The 18,736-nt window shown below is 37.4% G+C and overlaps 1 protein-coding gene across 1 annotated transcript; it reads left to right on the plus strand.

Moving 5' to 3' along the window:
• Positions 1-11,174: 11,174 nt before the first annotated feature.
• Positions 11,175-12,429, plus strand: LOC103967523 (dnaJ homolog subfamily B member 13-like). The gene is made up of 2 exons (XM_048575117.1): positions 11,175-11,638; positions 11,965-12,429. Exons 1-2 carry the CDS (start codon positions 11,190-11,192, stop codon positions 12,407-12,409), a joined length of 894 nt encoding a protein of 297 aa, XP_048431074.1. The 5' UTR covers positions 11,175-11,189; the 3' UTR covers positions 12,410-12,429.
• Positions 12,430-18,736: the final 6,307 nt, after the last annotated feature.

An 18,736-nucleotide genomic window follows, 5' to 3' on the forward strand; every position in this document is an offset into this window, starting at 1 on the left:
GTATACTCACTTTGGATCCATAGTAGGTGTCAGTCTTGTCCTAGATTGCTATAGGCAATTAGGACTTGTATGTGATGCGCATAACACCAATCTTCATGTGATTGTAGTACTTGAGCGTAAATTATTTCTTTACACCCAATCATGTTCATGTCAGAATACCTTTATATGAACTCTTGTACCAGCATATGTTCATGAGTGATACATCGATTTTATGCTATATAGTTTACCTTAATCTTAGTATTAATTTATTGGTTATTTTGTGAGAATTTTGATACTTTGAATTATATTTCCAATGTAGGACATTCGACTTCCTCTTGAGTAAAAATTGATCAAATGGATAAAATTTGGAGTGATTCCAATTGGAGAATGTTCGTGAGTCTTTCAAGATGATTTTATCAAAGTTTTAGATTTTTCTAGTAAGTCGTTTGACTATGGCAATGAAACAAAGGCCCAGCCCAGTTTTCCCATATTGACGTTTTTGGACGTTTTGGATATTTTGGAGGTCAAGATGGCATATTTTGAGGAAGATTCCTTATAAGGAATTATTGGAGATAACTTAAGCTTTCAAAAGAGATCTTTTGCAACCAAATCAGAGTTGATTTGGTCGATCAAAACTCTGATTTTGTAAGAAGTTCGACTTTTAATTCAAATAGGAAACCTTTTATTTGTTGTTAAGGGTGGGCAAACGAGCCCTAAACCTGCGGGGAGGGCCGATTCCATGCAGTTTGGGATTGGTACGAGATGAGTCTAAAATTTGTACAGAAAAAACAGGGTGGACCGGAGCAGGTTCACAAAATTATCGGGGCAGGGCGGGTGCAAAAGTCTGAGGAAACAAGGCCCCTGTTGGACCTGTTTCTCCCAATTCTCACAAAATTATCAAAATATTTGTTGTGGTAGCCTAGCCTTTTCTGCATTTAATAGTTATTATGCATCTGCATGTAAATCTGACACATCCACCTCAAAAGGAACTCATTTTCTCTGTCTCATCAGCTGCTTCCACAAACCTTAAAAGGAGCTCATTTTCTTTCTTTTTTGGCTCACTATTCCCTTCTTTTATTCTTGTTCCTGTTTCTTTCCTTTTTCTTTTTTGTTTTTCATTTTGCTTGCTTTTTCTTGCACTTTCTCCGTCACTTTCCTCTTAATAAGTATGTTTTCACTCATCATTCATCCTCAATGGCTTCAGATTTTATCATCCTTTGCCCTCCATCCTGATCATCTGTTTCCATCCAATTTCATCATTCCATTTCCTAACCTTCCCACTTGACTCCTTCATTCCTCAGCACCACATCAATCTGGATCTGTGGAGCAGGGGATTAGCAAATGGGTTACAATCTGGAGGATTTGCTTAAGGTGTTGGCAAAGACATTGGGGAGGGGAACGAACAGGATGACGAAGACTAGACTTAGGCGTGAGTGAAGATTTGGACCTGTGAGGACACGTAGGAACTGACCCGTTTCAACAGACCGGGTTAGGTCCAGATCCCATTTTGAAAAATCCAAAACCCGCCCCGTTTTATTTACAAACAGGTCATGTTCGGTTCCTTCAATTTTAGGCCCGACTCGGCCCATGCCCACCCCTATTTGCTGTTTTATTATTTTATTATGTTTCCTTGTTTTATTCTAAGACCTTTTCTAGGTAGGGTTTTATTTTGTGTTAGTATAAATAAGGCTATTTAGCCATTAGGGAAAGGGGGGAGGAACGCAGAAATTTGGAGAACTTTGCTAGGCTTTGACGTTTTGTATTTCAAGGTGTTTTCTATTCTTATTTTTAATAATATTTTGTTTTATGATTGTTCATAACTAATTTTCCGTTGCTAGGGTGAGGCCACGAGTCTTAGCAAGAATATCTAATGTTTTTTTTTAATTATTAATTTACTTATGATATTATACATGCAGATTTTGAATTATTAATCACCGACTTAAACTATCTTCTTGTCTTAATGCTTGATCACCATTAGGATATATATTTAGAAAGTAATTTGATGCAATTTTGGTTGGCAGTTGGTCCCTGAAATTGATGAAAGCTTCTTGTGGTTAATATGTGCAAGTTCACTTAGGATGAATACCACGTCTTAAGGGTTGTATGATTTTTCAAACGGAAGTTTTTGAAATGTCATATGAACTTGTACGCATTGTCATATAAACTAAAATTTTAAGCAGTTTGTCATACCAACTTTTTGAAATCTTTAATTTGTCATCTCCCCTTAACTCTGTTAAGTCTTCCATCCAATATACATGACTATGTTTAGAGTAATTTTGGTCATTTTAATAACTTACTTTCCTTTTATTAAGTTGTATTTGACAAAAAATTGTAGGGTTTCTTAGGCAATGTAACAATATTTTTTATATGATAGGACTGTAATGATCATGCAATGCACTATCTTCTGGTTATTCTAAATATGTAATGATGGACAAGTAGGAGTTTGCATTTTAGCATGTCACGAAGACTATATTTCATACGGGCTCTATAAATGAGAAACATGTTGACATTTTGTGTCATAAATGAAGTTGTAAATGCATATGCGCTAAAGAAAAGTAAAAAATTAAGTGTTTGTACTAAAGAAATATAAAAAACTCGTGAAAGATGTTAAAATGACCTATATAACCCTGAACACAAGTCATGTGCGAGGCACATGACTTATATTTGATGGAAAACTTAACGAAGTTAGGGTGAGATGACAAATTAATGATTTTGTAAAGTTGGCATGACAAATTGCTTAAAATTTTAGTTTATATGACAAATTGAAAAATATGAACAAGATTATATGACATCTCAAAAATTTTCCCTTTTTCAAAAGGTTTCACAAAACTTAATGAGTCTTTTATGTTTAGATTTGATTTGAATACCACAGATGGGTTGCATGTTTAATATACACTCTATATTGGGAGTCCAAGTAGACATACTTTAGGAAAAACTAACCTTCAAAATATGCATATGTAAGTCATAAGTAAATGGAAGAACTACGTAGGATTGTTAAGGTAACGGCGGAACCCTAGTACTTTTACAATTTAATTTCCAAAAGTCCTTTTCTTTTAGTTTAGTTTATCTTGCCGATTAGTTAATTATTTTTCTTAAATTCGTTTTTAATATTATAGGTCATAAATCAACCTTTTCTAAACTTTGTTTTTAAGTAATTAATTAAGATTTGATTTGACATAAATTATTCATCCAATCCCTGTGGAGAAGGACTTTGCTAGAACTTACTATATTACAATTACCTTGTTCTCTTGCAAATATTTTTAAGTGTTTTTATCCCTACTTTTGCAGATGGTAAAAATCCTATCAATGAGCACTCGATATGATATTCGTTTATGCGAGATATTGTGGTTGCCGGATGTTATGGTTTATTTATGAAATATTGTGAAGTATTGCACTTTCGAGATATTATTGTTTATGGTAAATATTTTCATACTATACGTAGTATGCTATGTTTGGAAACTATACTTATTTTACGGCGAGGGGTTATTACGTTTTCGAAAAGGTTTTACAAAGTTTTATTTTCTGGCCCACCTACCCTTCACTAGTACAAAAAACATTTTGCGTGACTGCAGGTCCTTCATCGCACAAAGTCAAAAAAACGTCGCACAAAACTTAGCCCAACGAACCTTCATCGCAGCGCTAACCATCGCGCTAAGGCAGTGATAGAAGGTTTGCGCAACGAAGAAGAAACATGCGTCGCACAAAGCGGCTTTGAACGACAGTACGGACATGCATCACGCAAAGTGGCTTTGCGCGACGTAGGGACATGCATCGCTTAAAGTGGCTTTGCGCAACGTAGGCTGCATTGCATGCCGCGCAAACCCCTATTTTGGTTTTGGTCAAAAATATTATTTTTTTTAATTTTTAATAATATTGTAATTAAATTCTAAACAATAATTAATTAACCAAAGAAAAGTATTTAATTATAAAATATATGAAAATGTACATACAAGATGTCCGAACAAAAAAAGAAAAAACTACAAGTAGTCTTCTAAGTGAAGTGGCTACTGGGTATCGGCAGGGTGAAATGGCTCGAAGGTCGAAGGTGTAGCAAGATCAGGTACTAGTAGTGAGATTTGGAGGCTGGACATCTGTATGGCTCGTACAAGGTCTCTCACGTGCCCAGCATAGGCCTTCATCTCTTCGCCTGGGCCCTCATCTACTCGCCCTGGACCACAAGATGACCCCTTAGGTTTGTCACTTCCTCCTTCAATGCATCGACCTCTGCTATGTTCGATCTGGAAGAAGAGACACCCGTCTCACGAACTCGCGCTTTCCCCCTGCACCGAACAACCTTGCCATGACGATGACCATTTCAAAACAAGAGGAACTACCTATCCATTTTCATAGCCAACAAAAAAAAGTGCATCAAGTGAAACAAAAAAGAATAGGTAATCCGACACTGGGAATCTGTGATAAATTGTAAAGATTATCTGAATCAATATTTTTAACAACTAAAACATGTTTCAGGATGCCCAGTAAACACTCCAGTAAGCAAACATTGTAATCAATCAAAGGTACCAAAACTTCATTAGACTAATTGATATGATCAAAGTATCGTAGAAAAACAGTTTACTTCGTACAAGCCATTCAACCAGACACATGACCATAGAGACTAACTAGTAAACAGGTAGAAGGTAAGAGAAGCAACTCCAAATATATAGAACTCCAAATATTGGTAAAAACCAAACTAGTTTCGGTCTAACTTAAACCTATAACTGGACCAACTACAAAATTAGAGCTATTTCCTGCACATAATAAATGAAAAGAACTGAAAATTTTCTTTCTAGATTCTTAGCAACTGTACATTCAAAAGCATATTATATAGTTCTCCAATGTTAAACAGCTGACATTATATATCTTCTAATTAACATTTAGCTTTATCCATCACACCACCCACAGTCAAAGCACATTTTAGTAAAAGAGAGATGTAGACTTGTTTTTTGGGATCAACAGATATATGTAGACTACATGAGAAACAAGGATCAACCCATAACATTTACTTTATATGGAAAGCAACAAAATTAAAACTGAACATTAGATATTGCTGAAGCTTACAGAAGCAGCCTGTTCTGATTTCAGTCGCTTTTCAACAAAGTTAGCAAGTTTCTTTGCATAAATTTCTTCTGTATCACTGTTGAAACAATTAGGAATATCATTTGGTAACTACTGACTACCATCAAAAGACAAAATTACGTGGAATTTAAAATGCATTATGACAAAAGTAGAAAAAAAATCAAAGGAACAGGTCATATAATGAGGCAAAGCCAAATTGTATAATAGACTGAAATGAAACTGTGGCGGGAGCAACACCATTGTATGTTAGCAAATAGAAACACTGAATAGCAGCATACTTAAGTGTAAAAAAATGAGAAAAGAATTGAGGATCAGATAAGTTTGAGCGGTTACTATGCTTTGCATATTTTAACATGAATAAACAAGTATTGTTAATCAAGATAATCAACAGTAAAGGAAAACCTCAAAGGATTGTCTCTCCAATTCTACCTCTAACATTATCCTTACTCTCTCCATGCCTAGTAAGTAATATTGGGCGGGGAGTGAGGTGCGTATTCACCTACAACAGTGTACCAAAAAAATATGAATACATGACCAAAGTACGAAGAGACAAAACGACCAAAAAAAAGAGCCAAAGGAGCGCAAAAGAGGTGGCGGGGGTGGGGAGGGCGTTTGGGGCTTGGAGATAATCAACTTATCTCAATTTTTTATGTCGAGATTTTGGTGTGGTAACTACAAGTGCAATTTAAAAGAGGAACCTTTTACTAAGATGGTTAACTGTAATTTCATCAAGTGCAGATATAGATATATTCACCAGACAAGACATGTAATTAAAGCTAGACGAAAACAACTAACAATGAAGGACAAATGCATGAATTCAAACCATTTAGAAACAAACTACAACTCAAGGTTCTGTGAGAAAACTAGCTTACTTATTAACTCGAACTATAACCATTTCATACTCCCACTAACTCAGCATATCAAAGCTCGAAATTAATTCCATAAATAATGAACCAATGTCAATGTCTTGACCTTTTCCCTGACCAATCTGTACTTGATATGCATGTGTTTGGTTCCTGAAGACCTATTGTTGTTCTTAGAATAGAAAATTGTAACAGTATTGTCACAAAGAATCTGTAATGGCCTTTTAATGATATCTAGAACCCTTATTCCTTCTATAAATTTGCCTATCCATACAGTGCAGATATCATTGTACTATGCTCACGATTTTACGACTATTAACACAATCTTCTTGAAGCAATGATAACCCACACATAATCAACCTAACATAATCCAGGATAGAAATTATAAATACAAACCAAATTCCTATGTATCCATCATGATAGCTATTTCAATTAGCATTTGGATCTCAAGAAAATGAAAACCAGATATTACTCTACTTGTGAGAAATATCAGTGTCTCAAGCCAAATGATGATGTTGTAACAACTCTAAGCAGTTTTCAATACTTTGACATCTGCAAGTTTTGTTAATAGTAAGCACATTAGGTGAAAATGAAAATGAAAACAAGGAAAATGAAAACTTTCCTTGTTGCAAATCACTTTAAGCAACATGTCACCCGTTTGCAACTTTTTTTCATGCTATGACCAAGACTGGACTTCAAGTTAGCGAGTCTTAAACCAGTCCGAAATTGCACCAAACCTTTAGGAACACCCTATCAGGAAAACTAAAAATTTGAACAAGATTTAGAATCAGTTATGCTTCAAGCTACACGATTATATCACATATTGTCCGGTGGTAGTACATTTAGGGGGCTTTTGTTTCGCCTTCTTAAGTGGGTCTGGACTAGCTAGGATTATTGTCCCATGTTTGGTATGCTTGGGGACTAACTTAAATGAGACTAGCCCGGACTCATGTGGACTTCGGGCCTTGTTAGATCGTCCAAATTAGTCCGGCGTTGAACCATGGGATTGCTAAGAACGCCTTCCTCACAACGCTGTCTTCTTCGCCGTTTCTCATCTCTCTGTCTCTCCCTCTCCCTCTTTCTCTGCTCTTGCGTGCTCTCTCCAATGCTCTCGTTCTCTCACTAATGCTTGCGTCCTTTCCCTCTCTCCTCACCCCAAACCCAGATCACATCATCTCCTTCTCTCTCCTCGTCCTACTCGATGCTGAGCCGATCTGTACGACCCAACCTTGATGTAGAGCTGATTTGCACGACCCAACCCAGATCATGTCCTCTCCCACTCTCTCCTCGTCCTGCTCAAATCAGAGTGTCATTGTTGGGTATATAAGGAATGCAATTGCAATTTCGATTTCAATTGAAATTGAATTTTTAATTATTTATGTTTTGGGAGCTTTATCAATTCAAATGGAGGAGAAAGATGTGGTTGCAAGTAGTGGAATTTGGACGGAGAGCTTTATCAATTGAAATGGAGGAAAAGCTGTGATTGGAATCTATGGAGTTTGGACGGAAAAAAGGAGAGGGAAAAGAGGTTTCAAGAGTGTTGTGTAACAGGAAAAAGAAATAGAAAAAGAAAAACAAGAATTTATTTTATTATTGGTATTATCCTACTTCTTAGTTCGACACTGCACCAAACGCTTCACTAAGTTAGTCCTGCTTAGTCTAGTCTAAGCCAGTCAAGCTTAGTCCTTGAAGCTAGTCCAGTCCGAGATAATCTGGTGTAACAAACGCCCCCTTAAGAAAGTCATCTAAGCAAATAACAGCCTGTAGCTCAACGTTTCATATCTTTGATCAGTGACCTCTATGCAAGCTCATTGATAGCATTTAAAAATGATCCAGTCAAGAAAAGTATACAAATTAGCTAACGATTTTGTAGATACCTGAGCAGCGTTGTAAAATTCGGGTAAAGGATTCCCATTGTTATATGTTGCTTTGACAAGTTCATCAAAAGTGTAGCCATATAGTACGTCACTCTTCTCTAGCTATTTTTCAGACCTTCCACATAGTTTCGATGATGGCCTCCCCAGTGAACTTCCAATGTTCTCTGACTCATATACGGCTCCAAAGCATCCTGAAAACAGAAACATTACATTTCAGTCAAGGAAGATCATATGCATATTGCAAGCATAATATAATTACAATAATGTATCATCACATGACAAGAATAAGCAGCTCGAAACAGAACAGTAATCTCTACACGATAAGATTTACAACACGAGATGGATAACTACCACAACTGAGGGCTTTCATAGAATAAAATGCTACACCACACGAACTTCAGAAAACAAACAATCAAATTACTAAAGTATCTTGCAAATCCAATCAGGTTATAAGAAACCACAAAACTTCTCTTGGTGCACCTAATGTGACACTAGAAGCTGACTTGGCCAACCCGATTTCATGTCCTTAAAATTGGTTTAAGGAGAGACTAGTTTACTTACAAGTTTATAAGGAGGTTTCTTCAATCCATAGTAAGCACAAACTAACCCCAACTTTTGGCCTTGAACGGCTACAATGATTCCAGTATCTTATATGTAACGACAACTATTAACATACATAGAGAGAAATTCTTACAAAATCAAACATAAAGAGAGGTACACACATACATATATATATATGATTGTTTTTACCATTTTTATTTTCTGGGTTTGTGAGAAAATCAAACAAAAAGCCTTAAAAGTATGGTGCTTTTTGTGTATGGGGTCAGGTCTACAAGGTCTCCATCGGAGCTGCATGTGGACTTTCATGGCCATCCGACCGTCTCGTGATCCAAGTCCTTGATGATTCAACCGACCCTAAAATCAGGGTAAGAATCTCATCCTTTTAATGGGTCCTTTTCCATTTAGTCCATTAGCAGAGCTCCAAGGATCTCAATATGTGCGATTTCAGACCCAATTTCTGACATGGGATTGTTCCAATGCGCAATGTCCGAGTGGCTTTTCAACAAAATTGGCAAATAAATTAATAAAAATTCATCTGAAATTGTTGCAGCAAATGGTGGAGCTGGAATGCCAGAGGTGGGCAAGCAAGGTCATAAATTAATAAAAATTCATCTGAATTTAGGGTCGATCAGCATTTTTTTTCGCGAATTATGGGTCCCACGTGAGGGGCGTATTAAAATATCTCACATAGATCATATCTCTGAGAAATGAAGAGTTTAAATATCATAACCTTACTCCAACTAATACCGAGACCTTTTATGATAAAATCTCACACCTAACGAATTGTACAAGTAGTAATTATCAAGTTGAGAACAATATCAGTGTTGTTGAAAGAGACCTTCAAGCCTTCCCTCTAATAATTCTACACTATCTACTTGTAAGCCCATGTTCTTTGATTCCCTTCTCTTGATACAAAATAAATTAATTTTTTTTCGTGTTTCTAGATTATTGAGTTAGAAGTTTTTTTAAGCATAATTTTATCGAAGTTTTACATGTGAAAACAAATAAAGTTCTTATATGAAGTTAAGGCATATTGTTTAGTGTCACTTTGGATCTCAAAAATCTCAGAACCGGCCCTGTCCACAGCTGACCGCTACCTAGGTTCTTCGGTGTTCCTCGAAATCTCGGTTGGGCCATAGCCCATACGAGCCATAGCCCTGGATCCGTCCTACTCTCTTGTCGCCCCCCAACACATTTTCTGCTGCTTTTCTTATATTCGTTCTTGCTTCGTTTGTATAGAACCTCATATCAACAGCTAAAGATGTCAAAAATGATGTTTTAAGATACGGAAAATTAAATTTTATATGTAATGAGCCAATATCCCTTTTGTTGTTTTGTACTTAGTTCTTAAAATACAAACTGCATGATATAAGTAGAGGCTCAAAATTCATATAATCATTTTTCACTAAATCTGTGATATTATCCAAATGATAGAGACGACTATAAAAAAATAAAATACAACAAAGTGGAGATATATAAAGATAATATTGTTTAATTCATTTTACATACTATTTATGTTATTTAAATACATACAATTATTTCCATGGACATTAGGACGAAACTTAACGGAAAATGATTCTCGCCGAATTTTTTTTTGGGGATCTGGGGGATCCCGTGATCATGAACATTCATTGTTTGAATTTTAAAATTTAAAATTAAATATAAATAGTACCTAACGATAACTGATCGTACTATATACGATGAACGATTATTATCACAGAATTCCCCAAATATCTAGGAAAAAGATCGGGCGATGATCCTTTTCCAACGACCTTTTAAAGCAGTTTGATTAGTAAAAAAACCTGTTTTTTCGACACCTGTATAGAATATATATTTGGATAATTTGTTCCTCTCTAAAGCAGCTGTACGTAAAAACCTTCTCTCATGCTCAATTACTTTTGACTAGAATTCATCTTAACCCTGGAAGACCACATATATATAACAATAAAAGTAAGAATGAATTATCTGTCATCTCCTAAAAATTTCTTCTCGACAACCAATTTATGCAACTGGTGTCTCACGATAAGTCGTTGCGTTGACTAGCACGTGAGGAATCAGAAATGAGATGCGAGACACTGGATACATATATTACTGTTGTAGGGAAATAATTTCTGTTCCAATTTATTAACTGAATGAGCGAATTATCAACGAAAGGCCTTATAAAACGCTGCTAGCTTTATAATTGGCAAAACACGCATTCTTGTGGATATAGCCAATCTTTTAATCTCTCTTTTGTTACCTTTGTTGTTGTTCTTCTTCTTCTTCTTTCGATCTGTGCAAGGTGCGTAAATTTACCCATGCGCCCTATTACCCCCTCCATTCGGAACCTCTATAGATCTGCCTATAGATCCATTGTCAAGAAATGGCGACACGAGAAAAAAAAATCATCTTCACCTCCAGAAGAGGAAGCCAAAGTCGACCAATTTCGAGACAACGATGTGATTTTCGAGGTAAATATATACTGTCAGATTGCCAATTTCATGATCCTTCAATATATACACACACACACACGTAGTCCAAATTAGCAATCTTAAAACTAACATGAGAGCAATATTTGTCTCGCATACAAACTGATCAAAATTTCTAAAGAATAACCATGGTAGAAATGCCTTAAAACGAATTTTTTTTTTTTCTAATCAATATGCTTAATTATTCATATTATTCTTCATAATTAACGATATACATAACCTAGCTAGTTTTCATGTGTTTATCTAATTGCATGCATGCATAGAGATTAACTGATTTTATACGTAGTACTGATCATACATGTATAAATGTGTATATATACATACAGGAAGTGGATGAGGATACAAGACAGGTAGAAAAGAAAACCATGCATGGATTTCATAGCTTTAGATGCATCAGCCTGCAAAGAATGCGACGCCATGGTCCATCAAGCCCTAGAGGTCTCAAAAGCGTGGACAGCATCTTTAACGTGTCTTCTCCTCGTTTCTCAAAGAGCTCAAGCCGAAAGAGTCGCACCCCTTCACCCTCCCTCAAGAAAACTAAGAGCCGGAAAAGCTGGCCCGATTCTGTGGCGCCCTCTCCGGCGACCCCTACCACACCGGGGTGTACTACTAAAAGCGCTGACTGCACGCCCGCCCATCCCTTTCTCTCAAAAAGTGAAAGCCGGAAGAGCCCCACCCCCATCATGTTTTCTAACTCATCTGGGATGTTGAAACCCCCCGCCATCGAGAAGCAGCTTGACTGCACCTTAGAGGAGTTGTGCTTTGGATGCCAGAAGAAGATGAAGGTCACAAGGGCTATCGTCAAAGACACCGGGTTGGTTACCGCCTTTACTTGATTTACTATAAAATTATTCTTGTCACATTGCTGACCGCATCTCTTTTTCATATACTTTACGTATATATATGACTTAATGATTCAAAATGAGTTTCATCTCTGTGAAACATATTATGATTAGTACGAACCGTATTGTTGATTGCATCTCTTATGAAGGTGAAACCCTAAGAAAAAATTGGATCAACAATGTGATTAGTAAATGTGGTACAGAAGTTACTCCGAAAACCAAAAATCATTTGCTCAAAATATATGCGTATAACGGTATGTTTTCATATTAGTTTGTTGTAACTTCTTCTTCATAGCAGGCAATTGGCTCAAGAAGTTGAATTGGTAACAATACAAGTGGAGCCAGGATGGAAGAAAGGAACAAAGATTACATTTCAAGGATTAGGAAATGAGAGACTAGGTGCATACCCAGCAGATATAATCTTTTTGATTTCTGAAAAACGACACCCTTTGTTCAGAAGAGAAGGAGATGACTTGGAATTGGCACTAGAGATTCCATTGGTGGAGGCTCTCACTGGCTGCATCATCTCCATCCCTCTTCTGGGTGGAGACCAGATGAAGTTGACGATCGACGACATCATATATCCTGGCTATGAAAAGATCATATCTGGCCAAGGCATGGCAGACTCTAAAGATGAAGGAAAGAGGGGAAACTTGAAGGTCACGTTTCTGGTTGAATTTCCGACCGCCCTCACCGATGAGCAACGGTCGGATGTTCTAACCATTTTAGAGGATTCTGATTGATAATCAGTAATTGTGTCCTTTTCCCCCCTTCATTGCTTTCTGTAAACAGTGTGTAGTACAATCTCATGGTACAGATAGAATCCAAAGCTTCATTTGTATAATATAGGTAGAAGCCTTTGTGAGATAATCATCACCCAAAACAGATTAGATCGATTGGGTCATGCATTTTCCATGGCTTAACCTGGTGTTTATATATTGAAGAATTTAGCGCAGAGCTGGGCGTAACCAAGTTATTTAGAGCATTATGTGTTGATTTATGTATTGCAGTGTAGTGTTTGTCTATTATGCAGAGAGAAAAGAAAGGAGGAAGATGATGATTTCATACAGATTCATAGAACACAAGTCGTGCTCTTTATCCTATATTCCTTTTTACAATGCAGCAGTGCATATAGCCGTTAGAATCTACAAGAAAGAGAGCCGAGCTCATCTCAACCACACTGCCTATAAGATAATGCCACTTGCTCACACTGACCCTAAGGACTCTAACTAACTAATCTTAGCCATCCATTATTAAAAATTTAATAAACAGTCCAGCAAGAAATAAAACATACTCTAATTAGTCAGTTTAGATCCTTAATTCCAACACTCCCTTCTAAGGTCTTAATTGATTGAACTCCAAGCTTGCTTCTCAAGTAATTGAATCTGTCCTTGGTGAAAATACCAGTCAACTGCTCTTCACTTTTGCAGTACAGCAGATCAATGATACCCTCATGTCATGAATGAAGTGAAACTTCCTTTTGATGTTTTTAGACCTATGGTGAAAGACATGATTTTTTGGCATGGCAATTGCAGATGTATTGTCCCATGTCAAAGGTGTTAGTTCAACCAGTTATTCCCCAAAGTCCTGCAATATAAATCTAAGCCAAATAGCATATGTTTTAGCTTCAGAGACACTTATGTACTCAGATTTTGCAGTTGAGAGTGCAACTTTTCTGCCTCGCAGGAGCCCAGGAAAATGCTCTACTGCCAAAAGTAAATGCATACCGAAAGTGGATTTCATGTCATCCTCATCTTCACTCTAGTCACTGTCACATTATCCAATAAGAAAAGCAAAATCTCCCTGTTGGAACCAAATATGCACACCGCTGCGGATTGGTGAAGGCATAAATTCGAGCAACCTGCAAAACAAAGAACAACCATGAGCAAGCCTAAGACCAGAGGAGTGTGTCGACCAAAGGCTCTCTCCGATGGTCAAATTAGTAAGCAGTTTTAGGCTCAAGCAATAGGTAAAAGACTTAGAGTATTGAGATTGTGTTACCAGAGACAAACCATAAATGGGTATGTTTATACCGTGATGAGAGAGACATTTTAGGATAGAATCCTCGTTCTAAGCCGGGGGAATCCTAGAGGATATCTAGAAGTAGATATTGCATCCTCTTAGGAGTTGTGATTACTTGCAGTGCACGTCAATTCCTAGATTTGAGAAACTCTCAGACTTATGAGAAATCTGATTGTGTCTATATTTGGATCAAATCTCATGTCTTGCAGAACAAGCATGGTCATCCAGTAGAGTCGCTCAGACTTCTGCGTATTGCCCTGAAACAGGGTGACGGTAGCACCGCTACCCTATCTGATCCAGCATCGCCCGGAGTTGGTGATTCCATGACTAGACTTCTAAGGTATCGATATTCAGATCAACATTACTCTGGCCCTAGAAAATCATGGTCCCATAATTGGCCCTAACTATGCATTGGAAAGGCAACTTGTTCCCCTTGAGGATGAATATTTATTCAAAGACCATGCCTTTTGGAATAAGCTGGAATACGTACCGATTAGTCTTTTTTCTTCATTTGGTGATCCGATTCTTTAAGGTGTAGTGGAGACGTTTCAAAATCTGACGTGTGGCCTCGAATGTCATGCCATAAAGATCATAATGATTATGTGTATCGCATGGGCACACTTTGCAAAATGAAGCCATTCATTTCTTCAATCTTTGTATACGCAAATCTAGAGGTAAGTAACCTTTTGTATTCAACAACTGGATATCCGAGCGTTTTGCCTTTAAACAACCCCTTTTATGGCGGGGCTTCATCAGATATCATTTCCCCATTTGCACCATGAAGTTTCTTCATCTATTCAACAATCTCCTTCCTGAGCCCAGTTTCCTCTTTGAACCTTCCATATTTAAGATTCTAAAGCCAAAAAACCATGTCCTTATCACTAGCTCATGCCAAGTGAATTTAGGCAAGAACCTATAATCCCATAATAACATCTCTCACTTCTCATGATTTGATCCATAACATTCATCCCTATAAATTACCTTCCTCGCAGTCTTCACATACCGGTTCAATCTTGATGAAGTGTTGAGATTCTTTGAAGGGTTCTTCGTCACTGCTTTCTTCCTCACATTGGGAGTGGACAATGGTGTTGACCAAACTTCATCAGAGTTGACGATCCTAGCCAAGTTTGCTTCATAGTCTTCATATGAAAATTTCATGTCAAGGGTGAGGGTTTATCTCCCCCAAGCTATTGTACTTTGTCATGCCCTTTTTCTTGGGACTTTGACAATAAACATGTGTTTGTATAAAACTTCTCTAGATTTTTCTTCTTTGCATTCTTTATCCTCAAAAAAATCTTAACCCAATAAATCCTTTCAAAGTAATCGAACTTTTAAAGAAGACAAGTAACAGAGCAGAATACGAGTAAATTTGTGGGCCAGAGGCAGAGCTCAAAAACCCTCATTGGTAATATTGATTAGAAAAAACGTTACCTCCCAAACTTAGTATTCGTAAAGCTTTTAATCGCAACATCTGAAGTACCACCTTACTCCGATACCAAGAATTAAACATTAAACCCATGAGGAATCTTTCACTCTGTACTTGTCAAAATACTTTTATCGAATTAAGCATTGGAGAACTTTGAATTGTACTTGAAATAATTTTGTTAAAAAATAAAACATTCTCTTTTACCTTGCCCCAGCTCTTAGAACAAAGATTTAAATACTTGCAATGTGGTGTCAAGGGGGGATTTTTCCTTAGCCCGAATTGCGCGTTCGTCCCCAATGAAACTTAAAAAAAAAACAAAAATGTTCTTTGGGAACTTAGTCATCGACATGTGGGTCGGAAACAGTTTTCGAATCCTTTTGTCAGACCTTATGCTTCAGACCTGAGCGTTTCTGATAGGACTACCTTGACTGCCTTGGTTGAGGCATTTCCACTTATCGAAGCTCCATTGAAATAAAATTCTTCTTGGGGATTATCTAGTTTGGATGCTTCATTTGGACCTGTTAAACACATGGTGTTGCAGAACCACAATTGGCTTTGTAAGTTGGTCCAAGATAGAAGTAGTCGTACTCAGGGTCAAAGTTCAGATTCACCCTCGAATGATTTTTGAATCGCCAGTTTGACTATTCCTTTGAATGGCATAGAGCCCAGGGTTGAATACTATAACCCAAAACTTTGCTAGTTGTATAAACTTTATGAAGGCCGGATGGTGCATTGAACTTCCAAGTCTGGGCGTCATGTGCTAATGCCCATAGCCCATCAATCGTGACCATGCTTATTATAATTCCAGTTTCCTAAATTGCTAACGGATTAACACGAAATAGGCTAAGAAGCTCCTCTAACAAGGTTACCCTGAATTTTTAGACTTGCAGTCATGCGAAGTTTTCAAAGTTTATGCTTCGTTCAAATGAGTGAGGCATTTATTGCATCATTGAAAAAGAAAAGAAACAAACAAACATTGAACATAAAATAGATAAATTTCATAACTTCTTTATTGATGAAGGAAATAAAGGTGATTGATAAGGGTTGTGATTGAATTCGGGAAGAATTGCCTACATATCTTTCAGAAGAATAATCAAATCATTATTGTAGTTCTAAGAAAAAATAATATAATGTAGGAATTACATTAGGATCACTTTTGATAATAAGCCTATGGTGGGGCGTTAGGAGATGAGTTCTCCATGGACTTGTCTTCACACAAATGGTGGTGTTGCTATTGAGTTTGGAATGAACAGCCTACATATCCTAGGAAGGGAATCAAACCGCATGTAGTTTTATGGTGCATCTAAAGGTAGTATCACATAAGCTTAGTGATGTTCCATTTCTTGGTGACCGAGGCTTCATCCATGCGTTCTAAATAATAGGTTCATTTGCCTCCTACTCCTACAATCTTATAGAGTCATTCCCAGTTTTCCCTGAACTTGCCTTCTCAGGGGATTTTGGTATTTTTCGAAGACCTCTTTTAGGACCAAATCCCCAACTTGTAGACTCCTATGTTTGACACATTTATTGTAGTATGATCGAATCTGTTGCTGGTAGGTGGGCAGTCAGGCTTGAGCACATTCTCGACGTTCTTCAATAAAGTCAAGGTTAGACTTAAGGATTCCCACGTTCTCTAAGGCCGTCCATTCTTCGGTATGAAAATTGAGCATAATGGTGACTTGGACTAGGATGATGGCTTGTGTTCCGTAAGCCATGGAGAATGGTTTTTTCCTTGTCGCTTTCTGGATTGTTGTACGATATAACCATCAGACTCTAGGCAGATTTTCTAGCCACTTACTTTTCCTTTCAAGTTTTTTCTTCAAACATTGCAAGATGGTCTTGTTCGAAGTTCCCTCATATCCATTGCCTTGTAGGTATCTTGCAGTGGAAGTAAGGTAACGAATTCCTAATTCTTTGTACCAATCTGTGACTTCAGAACTGGTGAACTATAGCCCATTACTGGTAAGTATTGTATGTACGATGCTAAATCAACAGATAATGTTCTTTTAGGTGAAAGACTTGACAGTAGCACCAGTGATTCTTGTCAAGGGATTTTCTTTTATCCATTCGAGAATAGCTTGTTGCCATTATTAGGTATGCCCTATTTCCTTGAGCCTTCTTAAAAGGCCCAACTAAGTCGATGCCTCATTGCATGAAAGGCCCACAGTCCTGTCAAAGTATTGAGTTCTTTTGCATGTTGATGGTTCATAGGTGCATACCTTTAACATTAGCATATTCTGAGTCAACGATCTTCCTTCTACGTTATTGTTACACACTCCAAAATGAATGTCGCTTAGGATTTGTAGGCCTACCTCCGGAGTGACACACAAGGTTTAGGGTTCGGAATAGGAATGTATGTAAAGTTTTCCACATATGACTGTATCTTGAAGCCTTTTAGGCCAATTTCCTAGCCAAGTGGTGGTCTACTAGTAGTTTATCATCTCGTATGTAGTCAATTTTGTCTATCTAATTCTCTCGGGCATCAATAACAGCAACCACTTCTGGCTTCGATTCGCTAATGCTTAAAATAGTGAGGTACTCGAAAGGGATCGTTCGTCGAAGAGAATAGTTGATGATCGAGGCAGTGTTTGCCAATATGTCAACATGGTTGTTTCTCCTCTTGGGATCTACATGATTTCATACTTCTCGAATCTCTCAAGTAACACTTTGACTTTGTTTAAGTAAAGTCCCATGGTGGGATGATGAGCAACATAATCTCCCGTGACTTGGTCAACTATGAGCATCGAGTCACAGCCAATAGCCTCACTGCATGAGAAATCAAATTGGATAAGAACTGTATAGAACAACCTACTCTCTATACAGCAGTGTAAAATACACCGAAGATTGATAAGAGGCGTTGACTCCAGGAAAGACTCACCTCCTTGAAAGCTTTATTTTGATGACCAATAGGAGGAGATGGCTTGCCCCGTTGAAGCCGATCCTCAATGGTGAAAGATTTGTCTACTGCAGTCAAGCATTATGGGGATTCCCGCGCCATCGTTCGCTTATAAGACATAAATATCTAGCCATAATGCCGTAATCCACCAAGGCATGCAAGAAAAAGAATCCAAGCATACGGAGGAAAAGGAAAGCAAGGCAAGATGTGAAGATCTAGCCTAAGAAAACAAGCAAGCAGGCCTAGGGAAAGCAAAATCTCCAAAATTCGAGCATTTCATGCAAAAGGTGAGGGTATTAACCAGGGACTAACTTCCCTTGCATATTCTCATACAAAACATATGTATACTTCTATGCAGATGCCATGCCAACAAGCCACAAAATATAGGGAGCTTGAGTCAAAGAAAGCACATCGCAACAAAACCCAAGCAAGAATAGACCATATGTGACTGAGCAAGCACACCTAGAAAACCAATGTGATCAATTAATCCTATTTGGATATACACCAGCAAGAAATCAAGCCGGACTAAATGACAATTGCAAGAAGAAATCCACAAAGGGAAAACATGTAAAAATCCAAAATCAAAAGTCGTAGAAAGACATGAGTTTGATTTCCCAAGGGAAAGTAGTGCCCCTTCCCTATGAAGAGAAAAACCCTAAAATCTTTTAAGTGTGCAAGGAGGAGAAAAAGACAAAAGCATGCTCAAATACATCATCGAAATCATTA

This window comes from the organism of the source record quoted next, unplaced genomic scaffold, assembly GCF_019419815.1.
Source record: "Pyrus x bretschneideri cultivar Hongxiangsu unplaced genomic scaffold, Pyrus_bretschneideri_v1 Contig78, whole genome shotgun sequence".
Classification (NCBI taxonomy): Eukaryota; Viridiplantae; Streptophyta; class Magnoliopsida; order Rosales; family Rosaceae; genus Pyrus; species Pyrus x bretschneideri.

Bases quoted from the DNA above. Each gene is read 5' to 3' on its own strand.
- LOC103967523 (XM_048575117.1), top strand. From the start codon at position 11,190: ATGCATGGATTTCATAGCTTTAGATGCATCAGCCTGCAAAGAATGCGA. The intron at 11,639-11,964 runs GTTGGTTACCGC...TCTTCATAGCAG, and splicing joins GCTATCGTCAAAGACACCGG to GCAATTGGCTCAAGAAGTTG.